Raw genomic sequence first — 17,138 nt, 5'->3', positions numbered from 1 at the left:
AGCTGAACACTTCAAGAAAGAGAGTTGGAAGGGATGAAGGGGAGGTGGATTTGACAAGGATTAGGGACAAGGCATGCAGGAACAGTGTGAGTGAGGCAGGAGGCAGGAAAACTAGGCAGCACGGCATCTGTGGCTGGAGGGGAGGAGGGGGAAACAGGGCAGAGGACAGGTATAAGGAACACAGTGCATTCACTTTCCCCCAACTGTCCCCAGTTCCCACTATGATTTGGCCTGGACTCTATTTCCACTGGTAACATTAGCCCCTCTCACTTCTCATCACACATACTTAGTCTAGAGTTTCCAAAAGTCACTGTGCAAAGTTGCAGTTGGTTAGCCAACTGCGGCCCTAAACCTTTAATGGAGTAGATGCTCCTGAGTCAGGTACAGTATTGAAGTAAGACAAAGCCAAACAGGAAACCTACTCAGGTTCTGTGATTGGGAACTTCCTCTCTAGACCTGAAGACTTTCTAGACTCTCCTGCATCTAGCAAGCTTGGAACCAACCCAGGTGTTCATTGCTACATAATATCTTACTTTTCTTTGAAAGAAAAATAATTTACTGAAATATCCACAATGCTTCTATTATTTCTAAACTTGTACACTGTTCTGGAGAAGATTAACAACCCAACAACCCAAGTCAGTGAATCAGTGAATTCCCAGACCTAAAAATACTTAGAACCAACCTACAAGATCCCACTCTCCCTTTCTTCCTGCCAGGTTGTAAGCATTGACTTTACAGCACGGGGCTATTTTAGGAACTCTCAAATATTCAACTTTGAGAGAAAAAAGAAAGAAAGACATCACTGCACAATAGGAAGAAAAAAGTTTATGTGATGTCAAAAAACATTTGCTAGTACAAACCCAGAGTGTATGTTCCTAGTCAACTGTTCATGAAGGCTGATGCTTCCAGCATGGTGGAGAGGTTACAGATGAATGGAGCACAGCCTGACTACACCTTCACTTAACTTCTGGAGACTCTCACTCTTCTGGGGGTTTGAAGTCATAAGTTCAATCAGGCCTTTTTCATGCACTTGAATAGAAATACATGGCTCTCCTATAACTCCAGTCTCATTAGAGACATTTTCAACAGAAGGACAGTGAGATTCCAAAAAGGTTAAGTTTATATGTGATTTCATAATGCAAATCAATTCCAAATATTCACAGTCAGAGATACTGGCATAAACAGAATATAATTCAAAGCCAAAGTTCATGTCAAATTCTCCTGTCCTTATGGCTATTTCTCTCCAACTCACAGAATCACGGTACCCACTGTGAACACTACTTTCCATAAGAAACATCCTTCCCTGCCCCATCCATCTTCATCCATTTGGTGTTGACATCCAAACAATGCAGTTTGCCTTACACATTGCCCTACAGTTCAGAGGACATCCAGTCCACAACCAAAGATAATGGCGAATGGGAATGCAAGCCAGAAAGTTCATCTTAGAGTCAGATTATCCAGATCCTATGACCCTCGGGTTCCAGTACCATGGACAGCACCAAACTACCAGCTGGACTCAATACAATGTGAAAAGTTTGTTAGGAAGCTCTGACAACACATGTTAAAAACACAGCCACCCTCTGTCTTTCACTGTGTTGCATAACACAAGAACTAATCAGGACGCAAAGCAATGTTAGATTTAGGAGTCAATATAGAATTTGCTAACTGCTTTTAGATTGTCTCCCTTTTTGGAGGCAGTACCACAGAGAAGGATGTAATGAAGGCTAAAACCAAAGCCACATTCTAGACCAAGAACTCATTTTCGTTTCTGATTTCATTGCTCTATCCCTGTAATAAAGAGATGATCGTTGGCCAGGCGTGGTGGCTCATGCCTGTGATCCCAGCACTTTGAGGGGCTGAGGTGGGTGGATCACCTGTGGTCAGGAGTTCAAGATCAGCCTGGTCAAGATGGTGAAACCCCATCTCTACTAAAAATACAAAAATCAGCTGGGTGCAGTGGCAGGCACCTGCAATCCCAGCTACTTGGGAGGCTTAGGCAGGAGAATTGCTTGAACCCGGGTGGCCGAGGTTGCAGTGAGCCGAGATCGTGCCACTGCACTCCAGCCTGGGTGACAGAGTGAGACTCCATCAAAAAGGAAAAAAAAAGAGAGAGATAATTGTCAATAATTCCACAAATCATAAAAAAGACATCCCTTATTAGCAACTAGGTATTACTGAAAATGCATAAGGGGAACTTCAATTTCCACTAAAAGATTTCTGAAATTGTCAACCATCTATGTTTACCTCAGAGACCAGAAAACAAATGTGCTACAGGAACTCTGGCAGGAGAAACAGAACATCATGGAATTGTTTTTAAAAGGAAAATTAATTAGTTATTTCTATTTCAGCTTAGCTGAAGCTGTAAGAAATCTATTCAGAAATATTTTTCACAGTGGCATCTCTTCGTAGATACTGAACAAACCATAAGTGATTCGTTGTTGTTGTTGTTGTTTTCTTGGGTAAAACTAATAATTACTCCAAACTTCACTCAAAAATGAGGTTTAAGAGACCAAAAACATGATTGCAAATGAGCTAGTTCCCTAGACCCCACCTCTTGTACTTGAAGGTGGAAGTCATAGTTTTCATAAGCAAACCTGGCCTTCAGTTCATGAAGTCCCTACAGACAAGTGCCAAGCAGTCAGCACCCAGAAAAGGCCACATGCAATTTCAAAGAATAAGCTGCTCACAGCCTGAAGTTCATCTTAGTTTCAGCAAACTACTTAAAAAATGTCAACTCCGAAAATAAAATGGGTATGAGTGCATTTTTTCCTACCTTCTCTTCTTGTGACTTCAAAGCTTCTGGGTTCCTGCAAGAAAAGAAAGACTTTGTGTTTTTTGAAGAATAATTCACATGTACAGATACTTGCAAATACTCTTCTCCTGTTGGTCACATATTCATGAAAAGGTGAACAATCCACTAAGAACATGACATTAAACAACTTTCAACATGCACATCTATAAATGTAAACAACTTGTTGCTTTGGGCGCTTAGGCAAAAAGAAAAAGAAACTGTTAATCACAAAGTTTTTAAGGAGCACAGCTAATTCTCAGGGCCTTCCTTATTTGGAATCTGGGCTGGTACCAAGTGTTAAAGAAGACCCTCTTCCAGGTTGATGACCCACCCTCTGCCTGAACTATAGGTGCTTTTAGGCACTGAAGAAAACATAAGCAGACAGAGGCTAAAATTATGTGGCTGGAAGCAAGTTCTGCTTTGTGGTGCCATGGTGAAGACCACCACTGTTCCTGGGTATGTGGCTGACATCCCCCAATGATGAATTAAGCACAATTTATAGTTACCAAAGGGTGAGATCCTATAAACAATTTAGATAGCCAGTTCATGCCACTGGACTAAATTAAGCCCTTGGATTTTCCTAATTCAGTCCTATCTTTGTTGATGCCTACTGTGTGCAGGGCAATAAGCAAAGTATTTCAGAAGTTACCCAGGCAAAACAGAGTCCCTACATTGATATTCACAGTTGAATAGGGGCTACAGAACAAACACAAATTACTGAGAAATCAAAGAATGATTTGTCTTGTAAAACCAGTATTTCACATTCCAGCTACAATGTGAAACATAAGGAAAAGTGTTTTTTTTTTTAAAAATCTTTGAAAATAGCACTGAAGAATAGGCAGGTTTTCAGACAAAAATGGGGGAGGGAGGGTGCACCAGGAAGAAGGAATGGCATAGGAAAATGTTGGGTGGTAGGAAAATTCAGGGTAGCTCTAGAAGGAAAAATCTTGGTGAGAAGTAACGGGGTAAAGCCTAGAAATGCATATTGCAGTTTCATAACTAATAAAAATATCTCCAATGCATCATCAATGACATGTTTTGGATAAAAAGTCTAAGGTTAAAAATGAGCTGAAAATCCATACTAGCAACTAAAGAAGAGAAGAGAAAACACCAAACTGGGACCACCTCCTCAACACCGTAGCCAAGAAGGTAATTCAGCAACAATGCTTTTTAAGGCAATAGCATTGTCTTTCACACTTAGCATTCTTGTCTAGCATCCTCTTGTGGTCAGAAAAGGGAGGCAATATTAGAGATGAAACTAAGGGGGCACTGGGAAGGTTGTCTTACCTAAATTACATTCCCTGACTGCTACCTTTCTACTGAGCAAAAAGCCCCAGTGGAGACCCATGGAAGATCCACGTCACATGCCAACAGCCCATCACACAAACCAAATGCTGGTTCCTAAGGAGTACTCAACAGGTCAGGGTTCAGAAGAGGAGGCATAGAGATGACAGGTGTAATTCAGGAAACGTAAGCCACAGAGCATATTTTGTACGAAGCAAACCCAGCTCCTCTCAAACTGTTTCTCAGCAACCAGCTCCAAGGCCTGGCACCTCTGTTTCTGGAAACAACAAGTATTCATGGAACAGGAAATGTTCATAATCAACTCCAGAAAAAAACTATGAAAAATTTGATGTGATTACACAAAATTTATAAATTAATTTAGGGAAAGCTAACATCTATATAATATTGCATGTTCTTATCTAATAACATGGGATTTTTAATAATTGTTCAAGGTTACTTTTGCTTCTTTTGAGAGTATTTTATAGTTTTCCTTGTGCATATTTTGAATATTTCTTTTCATGTCTTTTCCTATCATAAATGGAATGTTCTCTTTTATTATTTCTTCTAACTAGGTTTTGTCTATATATTTGATGGCAATTCAAAAATAACATTTATATTGATTTTATAACCAGCTTTTTGGTTAGATTTTATTGTTTGTAATAGTTTTTCCATTGATTCTTTTGGTGTTTCCATTTGAATATTTATATAACACGCAAATAGCAATGATCTTATCTCTTCTTTCCAATTCCTATACTTCTAGTTGTTTTCTCTTGGTCTCATGGCTTTAACTAATTCTCAATCCATGCTAGGTGTTGGATTGGACAACACCCTTGTCTTGGCTTTCACTTTCAGAAGAAAACCATTAGCATTTCCCCTTAAGTGACATGTTGGCTCTTAGCCTGAGGTATGTTTATTATATTAATGAAGCCAATATACATTTTATTGAGTTTTAAAAATAAATGTAAGTCCTAGCTGAAAAACAGCTTGTTCCTTTACTCATTTGTTTATTGACTGTTTCCCTCTAGTGGAATGTGAGTTGGGAGGGCGCCAGTATCTTTTTCACTCTTGCATCATCAGTGCTGTAGCAGAACAGATGCTCAATACATATTTGTTGAATAAAAAATAAAATAAAATAAATGTGTTGGATTTTATCAAGTACTTTTCTCTAGCATTTAAGGGGATGATCATATGGTTTTTCTCCTTCATTCTATTAATAGGATGACTTACGTGGTAGATCTCATAATATTCCACTATCCCTGTATTTCTGAAACAAGCTTCTTTTAGTCATAATATACTTTTTAAAATATGTGACTGGATTCTGTTATTATTTTAAATATGTTTTACATTTATTCGTCTATACATTTTTATATTGACATTCATAAATGAGTTTGGCCTACCAATCTGAGATTTTTCTTATCAGATTTAGGAATTAAAATGAAACCAACTTCATATAATGAATTTGGAAATTTTCCTTTTATTATACTCTAAAATAGTTTAAATAAAAATGGGATTATCTGATTTTTAAAGGTTTCTTCCACTTCATTTCTCAGAGACTGATTGAAAGGGGAGCAGAGGTTAAACTTGTCCAAGGCCTCACATTTTGGTCAGTGGCCAGCTGAGTTTTAAATCCCAAAATCTGATTCCAATGCCTATGCACATAGCATTCCAACTTTAAAAATAAAGTCATGATAGCTAATTCCTAGGGACATTGTGAAAATTTTATGAGATGGACTTCTACTTTATGCAATGGAGAAATAGCCTGTATTAAACTAATCCTTCTGCTATCAACAACTATAAAAGTGGAATTTAAAAAAGTTTTTGAAGGCATCCGACAGCAACAAAAGCAGCCAGAACTTAAAAGAAAGTTATGAGAGAAAAGTCCATTGAGATGAGACCCATATTCACTGCTGCATTTCCCCTTTGTGACATTTGCAGTTTTGCATAGATGCCAAACAGAATTTGATGTTCTAGAACTTAGAGAAGTCTCTCTGAGATGGGAAATAAAAATCAAAGTTTAAAGCTACCAAAGAAGCCAGAAATTGAGGGTCAGAAACCCTGGAAAAGGGAACCAGAAAGAAGTGAACTCAACATTTTCAGCTTCCCCTGAAAATATGATTACGCCTGAGCTACACATATAAAGGGCAAAAGGCTGAGAAATGAGTTAAAAAGTAGCCTCAAACAAGCAAAAAATAATAATAAATCTAAGTATGGATTTATTATAAACAAATAATAAAATAATAAAATCTAAGTATAGATTTTGATAGTACATGGTACTAAACAGACAAAAATTAGGCTTTCCAAGAAAGAATGGTCCCGGCAAATGCAGGAGATGAGTTGCTAAGACCACATATTCTCAAATTATTCCTTCTCTTGAGTAGGTAAAGATGATATTCAGGGGTCTATCTGTCTCACAAAGAAAAATAAACCCTCTCTGGAAAACAATAAAGTGATCCACAGGCTTGGCAATTTTTCATATATAATCTCCAGCATCCAATCTAAAATTACCAGGCATAGCAGGAAATGGAATTGAATGGCTAAATTCCAAGAAAACAGACTACAGAAACAGAGCCACGCATTATCCAGATCTTAGAATTCTTAGGCACTACCTTTAGAATAACTATGGCCAATATGTTTAGGAAGATAGAAGAAAAGATGTTGAATTTCATTATAAAACTGGGATTGATTAAAAGACTACACATTGGGAACAGTGTACACTGCTTGGGTGATGGATGCACCAAAATCTCAGAAATCGCCACTAAAAATCACAATCAAACACCGTCTGTTCTGTGAAAACCTACTGAAATAAAATTAAACAAACAAAAAATAATTAAACAAAAATTTTATAACTGAAAATTAAATAACTGAATGATTCAATAGATGGATTTAACAACAGATTAACCAACTGAAGAAAGGAATAGTAAGGTGAAAGCTACATCAGTAAAAAGAACTAAACAGAAGATCTGAAAGGAAAAAAGAAAAAGAATGAAAAATACAGAAAAAAGTTTAAGACACCATAACATGATGAAGAGGTCTCACAAGTATGTAATTGAATTTTCAGAGTGAAAGGACAGAGGAAATTGTTGACAGTTTTCCAAAATTAAGGAAAGACATCAAGCCAGATGTTTGGAAATCTCTACAAGCCCCAAGGAAGATAAATACAAACACAACCATCCCTAGGTACTCAGTAAAATACTTAAATATTCAAAGACAAATAAAAAATCTTTATAACAGCCAAAGGGTGGGTGGCAGAGATGGGGAGAACATCGCCCACAAAGGAGCCACAGAAAGTGTGACCGCTGACTGTTCAGGAGGAAATGATGGAACCAGAAGACAATGAAATGCCACCCTTTTAGAAATTTTTTTTAGCTTTTGAAGTTCAGTTTACCTAAAACAAGCGTGTACATGTGCACACTAGTTATAGGCAAACTTCATGTCTTGAGAGTTTGGTGTACAGCTCACCTGTGTAATAAACATAGTACCCACCATCTTTAAAATTTGAAAAAAACCTTAGAATCTAATGAAAATATGGGTATTCATAAGGTAAAATACACAAAGGTAAAATACAGATATATTTAGACAAAAAAACTGAGAGAATACATTGCCAACAAATTAACACTAAGAGAAATACTATAAAGGGATCTTTTAAAACAGAAAGGAAAAAAATTATTTGGATGATTGTATAGCTGTGCTAGAAGAAATAATGAGTACCAAAAAGGGTTAAAATAAATAAATAAATCAAAATACATTTTGGCTTCTTTCTTTTTTTTTTTCCAAGACAGAGTTTCGCTCTTGTTACCCAGGCTGGAGTGCAATGGCGCGATCTCGGCTCACTGCAACCTCCGCCTCCTGGGTTCAGGCAATTCTCCTGCCTCAGCCTCCTAAGTAGCTGGGATTACAGGCACGCACCACCATGCCCAGCTAATTTTTTGTATTTTTAGTAGAGACGGGGTTTCACCATGTTGACCAGGATGGTCTTGATCTCTTGACCTTGTGATCCACCCGCCTCAGCCTCCCAAAGTGCTGGAATTACAGGCGTGAGCCACCACGCCCGGCCCCATTTTGGCTTCTTAACACAACAATAACACAGTGTAAGATAAAAATATTTGTAGAACTAAAAGATATAGTAATATAATTTTTTAAAAGGTCAGAAGTCAAATGAAATTAAAGTGTTGTAATGTCCTAGCACTGTCCAAAAAATGGCAAAATTAGGGCTATAACATCAAAGAAATGAAATAACAAAAACTGTCTCATCCAAAAAGAAGACAAAAAAGGCAGAAGAAAAAAGGAATATAGAACAGAGAAAATACAGGTTTATATTTAAACCTATTTAACTATAAATGGGTTAAATAATCCCATTAAAACATGAGGAATGACATAATAGAGAAAACAATATCCAACTATATGCTGCCTACAGGAGACATATCATAAATATATGTTTACAAAAAGGCTGAATGTAAAGATTTAGAAGATAAACCATATTAACTTCAACCAAGAAAAAATGAGTAGAGATAAAGTAGGCAAGAATTTTTATTAGTGATAAAAAGGAATGCTTCATAGTTAGAAAAGGAACAACAAGAATATATAGCAATTCTAAACTTGTACATACCTAGTAGCATAGCCTAAACATATACAAAGCCAACACTCAAAGAACAAAGAGGAGACCCACAATAATGGTGGGGAAATAATTAAGATTTCTGTCTTTAACTGATAGAACAAGCAGAGGAAAAAAGCAACAGTAAGGATATAGAAAAGTGAACACTATGATTTCAAAGCTTGACCTAATTGATATACATCAAACACTGTACCAAACAGCACTTCAAGTGTCCACTCAAGATTGGTAAAAATTGGCCGTATGCTGAGCCATAAGCAAGTTTAAACACATCATGGAAACCTCATAGAAAAAATATTGGTCATATCTTAGAACATACATAAAAGTGATTTCCTGATGGATTGTAGATCTGCATGTGAAAAATAAAGCATTTAAGTCTCTATAAGATATCAAAAGTATCTTCATGATCTTTAAGCAGATGACAATTTCTTAAAGAGGATGTGAAAAGCATTACCATAAAGCAAAAGAGTATCTCAGACTTTATCAAAATTAGGACTTCTGTTTATTAAAATGTAGGATCAAGACAGTGAAAAGGGAAGCCATTAAGGAACTATATTTGCAATCCACATATCTTACAAATGACTTACTGAGAATATATAAAATACTTTTGTAGGGCCGGGCGCAGTGGCTCACGTCTGTAATCCCAGCACTTTGGGAGGCCAAGGCGGGTGGATCACAAGGTCAAGAGATTGAGACCATACTGGTCAACATGGTGAAACTCCGTCTCTACTAAAAAAATACAAAAGATTAGCTGGGCATGGTGGCGTGTGCCTGTAATCCCAGCTACTCAGGAGGCTGAGGCAGGAGAATTGCCTGAACCCAGGAGGCAGAGGTTGTGGTGAGCCGAGATTGCACCATTGCACTCCAGCCTGGGTAACGAGAGCGAAACTCCTTCTGAAAACAAAACAAAACAAAACAAACAAGAAAAACCTTTTGTAAATCAGTAAGAAAAATACAAATCACCTAACTGAAGAATGAGTAAAAAACTTAAATAGGTACTCTACAAGTTGAAAATACAGTGGGATACTACTATAAACCACATAATAGATGACATTAAAAAACTGATAACACTAAATGTTTACAAGGATATGAAGGAACTATCATTTTTATACCCTCAGAGGAACCAGCACCAACAAAACTTTCCTCATTGGTCTGAGTCCCAGTTTGGCAAGGCTCCTCACCTGGAGATGGTAGTGATAAAGGTATTCTTTCCTGCAGGTTCTGCTCTTAATTACTACAGTGCCTCCTTTTCCACCTTCATAATCCTTTAATATCTGTTTAACCAATTCCCTATAATTAAATTATGTTAAAATAACTATTGTGACATCTGTTTTCCTGACCCAACAATTTCACTCCTAAGTACATGCCAACAGAAATACATTCATGTGAACACCAAAATGCATGTCTAAGAATGCTGAATGCAGGCTGATATGTAATGCAAATGTCCCCCAGTGGTAGAATGAATAAACTGTGGCATATTCATACAATAGAAAACTTCAACGCAATGCAAAAGAACAAACTGCAATATGTGATAATATAGATGAATCTCATTATCATAGTGCTGAGGGAAAGTAGGCAGAAACAAAGAGTGCAGTTTTTAAGATTTTATTTTTATAAATCTCAGAAACAGGTGGAACCAATCTCTGATGATAGATTAATAGTAACCTAGCCAGGTGCAGTGGCTCACGCCTTTAATTCCAGCACTTTGGGAGGCCAAGGCAGGCAGAGCACTTGAGGTCAGGAATTCGAGACCAGCCTGACCAACATGGAGAAACCCCGACTCTACTAAAACAATACAAAATTAGCTGAGCATGGTGGTGCATGCCTGTAATCCCAGCTACTTGGGAGGCTGAGGCAGGAGAATTGCTTGAACCTGGGAAGCGGAGGTTGTGGTGTGCCGAGATCGCTCCATTTCACTCTAGCCTGGGCAACAAGAGTGAAATTCCATCTCAAAAAAAAAGGAATATGAACATATATATATACACACATATATATTCATATATGTGTGTGCGTTTGTATATATATATCCTCCCGTGTGTGTGTGTGTGTGTGTGTGTGTGTGTGTGTGTCTGTGTGTGTGTGTGTGTGTATGGGAGGATAATGACTAGGAGGACACAGAGTGGTTTCTGGGATGCTGGAAATTTTCTATATTATCATCTTGGTGGTGGTCACATAAATGTGTTCACTTCCAAAATATTAACCAAGTGCTACACTTAGGATATATGCCTTTACTATATATTTGATATGCTCCAGTAAAAAAATTTAAAATAAGACAAATTACCCAGGAGCAATCAGAAGTTTCTTAAACAGGGAACAAACCCCATTCCCTAATTTACAGATGAAGAAAGATGTACTGAGGGAAAGACTGCAACTTGCTGAATATCACGTGGGAAGGGCCCTGTCAGGACTAGATTCAGACCTCTGAGATCCTACCACTATATTCTATTTCCTCCAAGGAAATACTCAACAAACATTCATGAAAAATATGACAGGGATTAAGAGTGAGGACTCTGAAGTTAGATGGATTCGAACTAGATCCTCACTTGTCCCTGCCAGCTGTGCCTCTGTCAACTTTGTTGAATTATTTAACATTTCCTAAACCTCTCTTTGTTCATCTGCAAAGTAAAGGCAGAAATAGTACCATTCCTCATAGAGTAGTTGTGATGATCAAATGAAATAATAAGCTTGTCCCATGCTTAGCATGGTGTCTGGCACACAGTCCTCCAACATGTGCCACCATCATCATCATCATTATCATTAATGAAAAGAGCTAAGAGAGGGCGACAATCAGATTATTTTTGGGAGGTAAATGAGTTCAATGGCTTCCTCAATTATTGAGGCTAAGTAAGAATTCACCTTTCCAGTGATTAAAAAAGCAACCCCTCAAAAGCTGTAGCAGAAATGTAAGGAATAAAATTCACTGGCAAAATGACACCAAGGCCCTGGATGCATGGTCTAAAGGAGAAATTATTTTCTGTAGAAGCTTCAAACCAGATGGTTATAAATGAGACTCGGCGCATGGGCATTACTTAATGACTAAGTTTCTTTAACTAAAAATCTAATTTTATTATAGTATAAATCACACTTTCTTGAAGCAGGGAATTAATTTTAGATTTTTCATTCACTGTTCATAACCTTTCTATGAGTTGACAGCCAAATCATTTAAAATGTCATTTAACCAATACAGTACAACAGCTTTATTCCTCATTGTGCCCTTCCTGAATCTATTATCTCTCACTATAATGTAGAAGAACTTAAATCAAAAATTACCGTTGTATAAAGCTGTATTTTACTATGCAGTTAAACTATACAATCTTTATTTTTGAATCAATATAATATGAGTGCTGAGCAATATTTTTCATAATCCAAAAGCCGATTTCAGATTCTCAGCTACCAAAAAAACAGTTCGAAGGCTGCTTTAAGAGTATAAATGAGGACTCTCAAATTCCATCCCTGGATCCACCCCATGTCCATCTTGGGCACAGGGGGTGAGGCTCTGGAAAAGGGTCATGAAGCCCTGCTCCAGACCATAGTCACAGCTCCACATCCACACTTTCAGAGGTCTCTGGTTAGGGAGTATGCCTCAGTCTGTCACCCAAAATATTATGGGATTCATACAAAAAGACTGGCTATCTGGGTTAGGAAAGTGGGGAATCCAAAGCATCCACACTGAGAACAGAATGAAATGAAACAGTAAGTGGAGTGGAGGTCAATGTGGCCAGATTTTTCTAAACAAAGCAGAAAGGAGTCTGCTGTACAAGGGGCCTGATCTGAGGGGGTCCCTTGTGCCAGCATCCTGAAGATGGGCCCCTGACTAACAGCATCTCCATCCAGCAGCAGAGGGGCTGAAGAAGCTCCCGGCTTCAGAGTTCCTCAGGCCTTAACTTCCTGAAGACACTACAAAAGGAAGCCCACATGTTCAATTTATGAACCAATTAGTACAGTTGAGATGGAAGCTTTGCCATGGGACTCATCGCTACTGTAATTCTGACATCTAAATTCTAAGTTTTTCACATCTGAGATGCTCTTAAAAGAATGCTTCTTTAACAACCTTTCTTACAACTTTTCATTTATTCATTTGAATTTTAAAAACTTGACTCTAAGCAGGTTCATTTTTGCTAGCAAGACACTATTCTGCAATTAAAATCTTCACTTGGACTGACAAAATACAGCTAAATAAAGTGGCGCCTTATGTAGCATGCATTCCGCTACTGGCTCCCACTTACTGTGCACACGGTAAGAGTTTTGCACACTTTATCTCATTTATATGGCTGAGTTAAAGGCAGAAGGAAAACTATTGAGTTGTTAGATTTCTCACCACACCATGTCTGGGTCTTCAAAGCCAGAGAAGTTTAGGGAATTAACCCTAAACCCAGGGCTAGTTTGAAAGCCAAGCTGAATAATCCAGCAAAGAACAGGATTTTCTGGGGGAGGGTCTAAACACCTCCTGCTTCCTCTGGTTACATAGAGCCTGCTGCAAGTGATCCAGAAAAATACCAAATGGGTGCTGGCTCTTGAGTAATGTCACCTAATTGAGGGGTTAGGGGTCTCCTCCTGTGCCACAGAGAACAGTGTCAGATAGCTCTGGGGTTAGGGAAAGATGTGTGTAGCCCTGGTGGATCGGCTTACAGCCTTAAAGGCCAGTCAAAGATGGGGGAGGCACAGCACTAAACCTTAAGAGGCTTAGATAGCTGATGGAGTTGGATCAAGTCCAGGGGTCCCTGCACCTTTCAGCCAGCCCTGCCCAGGAGTTGCCCAATCAGCAGAGACCAGATTGCCTTTCTCATCTTCTGAGGAGACCAAGTCTGAAGGGGAGAGGGTGGGGCATGGCCATACAGGCAAAGAAGGTGCAAGTCTCCTTTGAGCCCATGAGTTCAAGACCAGCCTGGGCAACATGGTGAAATCCCATCTCTACAAAAATTACAAAAATTAGCTGGACATGGTGGTACATACCTGCAGTCCCAGCTACTTGGGAGGCTGAGGTGGTAGGATCACCTGAGCCCAGGGAGGTAGAGGCTACAGTGAGCTGTGATTGCTCCACTGCACTCCAACCTGGATGACAGAGTGAGGCCCTGTCTGAATAAAAAAATAGTGCCAGTCTTCAGCAATTTGGGGCTGAAACACAGATGGCACAGCAAGCAAGCTCTGCATCCCCGCTATTGCCTATCTTATAATAAATTACAATAAATGGATTAATGTAAGGAAACCAGTGTTACATAGAGCTGCAAAGTCTAAAATAACTAAGCCAGAGAGTTTGAAGGGAGGTTTATCAAGACAGAAGGAAGAGATCATGTCACGTGACTTTAAAAAAAAAAAAAAAAAAAAAAAAAGGAAGGCCAGAAGCCATGGCTTGCCCCTGTAATCCCAGGGCTTTGGGAGGCCAAGGCGGGTGTATCACCTGAGGTCAGGAGTTCAAGACCAGGCTGGCCAATGTGGTGAAACCCCATCTCTACTAAAACTACAAAAATTAGCTGGGCATGGTGGCTGGTGCCTATAATCCCCACTACTTGGGGTGCTGAGCCAGGAGAATCATTTGAACCCAGGAGACAGAGGTTGCAGTGAGTGGAGATCACACCATTGCACTCCAGCCTGGGCAACAGAGTGAGATTCCATCTCAAAACAAACAAACAAACAAAAAAACCAACCAAGGACATGCCTTTACTATTAAGGTACTCTTTTACTTTGCTAATTTAAAAAATAATCACTATGATAAACCCAGCAATAGCTTCCTGTGGGCAGACCTGGAAACACCAACTTTATTATGCCCATGAAGGCAAAGACCCAGTAGGTCTGAATCACCTGATTCTTTTAGTAGCTGTTCCACCAGCTGCAGGCCTGAGGAAGCCACCCAGATACTTCCGGTTCAGCTTGCCCATCTGTAAAATGGGCAGACCGAACAGCCCAGCCAGGACAATTGAGGAGAGATCTCAGAAACATGGGCAGAGTCCCACAGAGAGTTCTTTCCAGGGCTTTCTGACGGGAATCAGAGGGTGGTCAGGGAAAGAGAAAGCTGTGATACTCTAAAGAGAAATGGAATTAATGGTATTACCAGACACTAGACAGAAAAGTAAGGGGATATGTGCCCATCTTCAGAAATTAAGATGATTTAGAAATATTATATGATAATTTGGTGATTTTAAGTTCTATATATCATCTAAAGATTTATGCTAAAGGTTATTCATTTTACAATTTAAAAAGAAAAGCTAGCCCTGAATTCACAGCAGTCTTTGGTAACGAATCTACCAAAGTGACAATTATGAGTACCCATACAGTTACATTTGATGAAATAAATGTCAATAACTGATTCACCACTGCTCCTTGTTAAACACAATCACCTGCACAAAGCCAGATTAGGGGACCAAGAAGGCAAGAGGGGAATTTTCCAGTTGTATCTCTCTGACAACCCAGCAAATTAAAAACTAATTAGCTTTTTGATTTGGAAAGTAATTCACATCTCTCAGAATGAGCAATCACCACGTCCAAGACCATCATAACAGTTAGCAGCATGGGGCTGTAACTCGGCACCCCGAGGAACGACTTCATTAATATGTCATTCTTATTTCCACGGACACTAGTAGGGCTCAACCTAACATAGGCATTCCGTGCCGAGCTGCTTAACCATGAAAGCAATGGTTGCACCGGACGGTAATGACAAGAGGGGCATCCATCGCCTGCAGGGTCCACGTCTCCTTCATCTCTTACTGCAGCACAGGGCCTGGCATAGTTTCCCAGTTGGCTCATGGAACACAGTCACTGAAGTCTAACATTCTCTATTTTTCCTTTTGTAGGTAAAGTTTCTATAGAAACACAGGGACACCCTGTGATGCATTTCTCATTCTGAGAAGCTTCATGTCCACCAGTTGTCCTATCAAACAAGCTTCTTTCCTGCACTGACTTTACTCCAGTGGTCCATGATCCATAAGAAAATCATGACAATCTTTTGGGTGTCTCGGGCAGGAGAGAGGACAGTGAGAACAGGCGGCCTTTGGGAGGAAAGTGGGCAGGAGTTCATGTTTAAATTATTCACTATACCCTCCAGGAACCATCCAGTAAATGATATAACTTAACATGCACCTGTTTAACAGGATATTCCAATCTGCCACTTTTTTTCTTTCTGCCAACTGCAAGCCCAAGATGAGGTCTAGAATAACCTGTGCCTAGAAAATTAAAAGACAAAAAAGGAAGAAAGTGTGCCCTCCAGTACAGTCCTCATGTCTGAGTCTATTTTTCATCCTTTGTTTTACACATAGAGGGAGGGAGTCACAGATATAGATGGTCTGACATAAAGATGTAAAATGTGGCAGAGCCATGGTGGGGCCTCTGAGAAGGTGAGCAAGCTGGAAAAGTCCGACTGGGGCCAGGACTGGGTGCAAGTCATGTCTGATGGGATGAGCTAAAAACACCCAAAGTTGCCAGTGCTTAAGGTCAGGCATACCTTCTTCTCCAAAGGGAAACTTGAAGACCCCTTAATCCAAGACTTCCAACCAGAAGCTGTCATCTGACACAGAAACAGGTCCCCTCCCCTTGGATCTTTCTGCTAGCCAGGGTCCCTCTGTCCTCCTGAGAATCTCTTCTGACTCCTCTTCCTTCCACTCCCATGACTTCATAACCTCTGTGGGCTCAGCTTTGTGGATATCTTCCCATCAGGCCCTAGCCTGCAACTCCCACCTCCTTGACCCTCCTCAAGACCCTCAGCCTCAACACCCAGGGTTCTCAACAGAGCTCTTGATGGGCCTCCTGAGCAATTCATTTAATCATCCCTTTGTTTGTTCATGTGTTCATTCATTCAATAGATACTTATTGTCCTGAAGATGTAGCAGTGCCAAGACAGCCCCAGCCCCAGTCCTTATGAAACTTAGGATGTCACTGGAAGAGAAGGCAACAAACAAACAAAGGAAATGTAGAGAACATCTCATGCTAAGAAGTGCCATGGTACAAAATGAAACAAGGAAGTGGGATAGACTGCCAGAGGGGAAAGGCTTTGTTGTGTTAGATCAGGTGGTCAGACCAGGCCTTTCCTGGGGGCTGGTATTGGCGAAGGTCTCTCTTCTAATACCCAATCTGAGCACATTTGTCTGCTCAGGACTGTTCAATCCCTCCTGCCCACTTGGTGATCCTCTCTCCTTACTGTCATCTCCCCGCTTTGTAGCGGTGGCACCAGCAGTAAGAACTGTCAGGGGAAGCAGTGGAGGCCGTAGGAATGGCAGCAGCACCACAATGGTAGATTTCATTTGCTAAGCAGTTACATGCCAGGTTCCATGCTGAGCCCTCTCCATGCCCACCTCCTTCAATCTTCACAGTCCCCAGAGGAACTTCTGACTCCTACCCACACCCACGAATCTCCACCATGCATGCCTTACTCAGAATCTGGTGATGTTTGATTGCTGGCTGAATAAATAATTGGTTGGGCTCCCACAGGCTCTGTGTACAGGGAGATAAATCCCCATACACACT

The 17,138-nt window shown here is 39.8% G+C and overlaps 1 protein-coding gene across 6 annotated transcripts in view; it reads right to left on the bottom strand.

The window, feature by feature from the left end:
• Window positions 1-17,138, bottom strand: part of FSTL4 (follistatin like 4) — a 430,768-nt gene that overhangs the window by 388,587 nt on the left and 25,043 nt on the right. For all 6 annotated transcript variants that reach the window (XM_054251984.2, XM_054251985.2, XM_002744592.6 and 3 more), the window contains exon 3: window positions 2,774-2,807. In XM_054251984.2, the coding sequence (XP_054107959.1) occupies window positions 2,774-2,807 (34 nt within the window). The remainder of the gene's footprint in view (window positions 1-2,773; window positions 2,808-17,138) is intronic.

Source organism: Callithrix jacchus, chromosome 2 (genome assembly GCF_049354715.1).
Source record: "Callithrix jacchus isolate 240 chromosome 2, calJac240_pri, whole genome shotgun sequence".
NCBI classification, from domain to species: Eukaryota; Metazoa; Chordata; class Mammalia; order Primates; family Cebidae; genus Callithrix; species Callithrix jacchus.
Note: the sequence above shows the minus strand (reverse complement) of the source record. Positions and strands in the feature narration are given on the sequence as shown.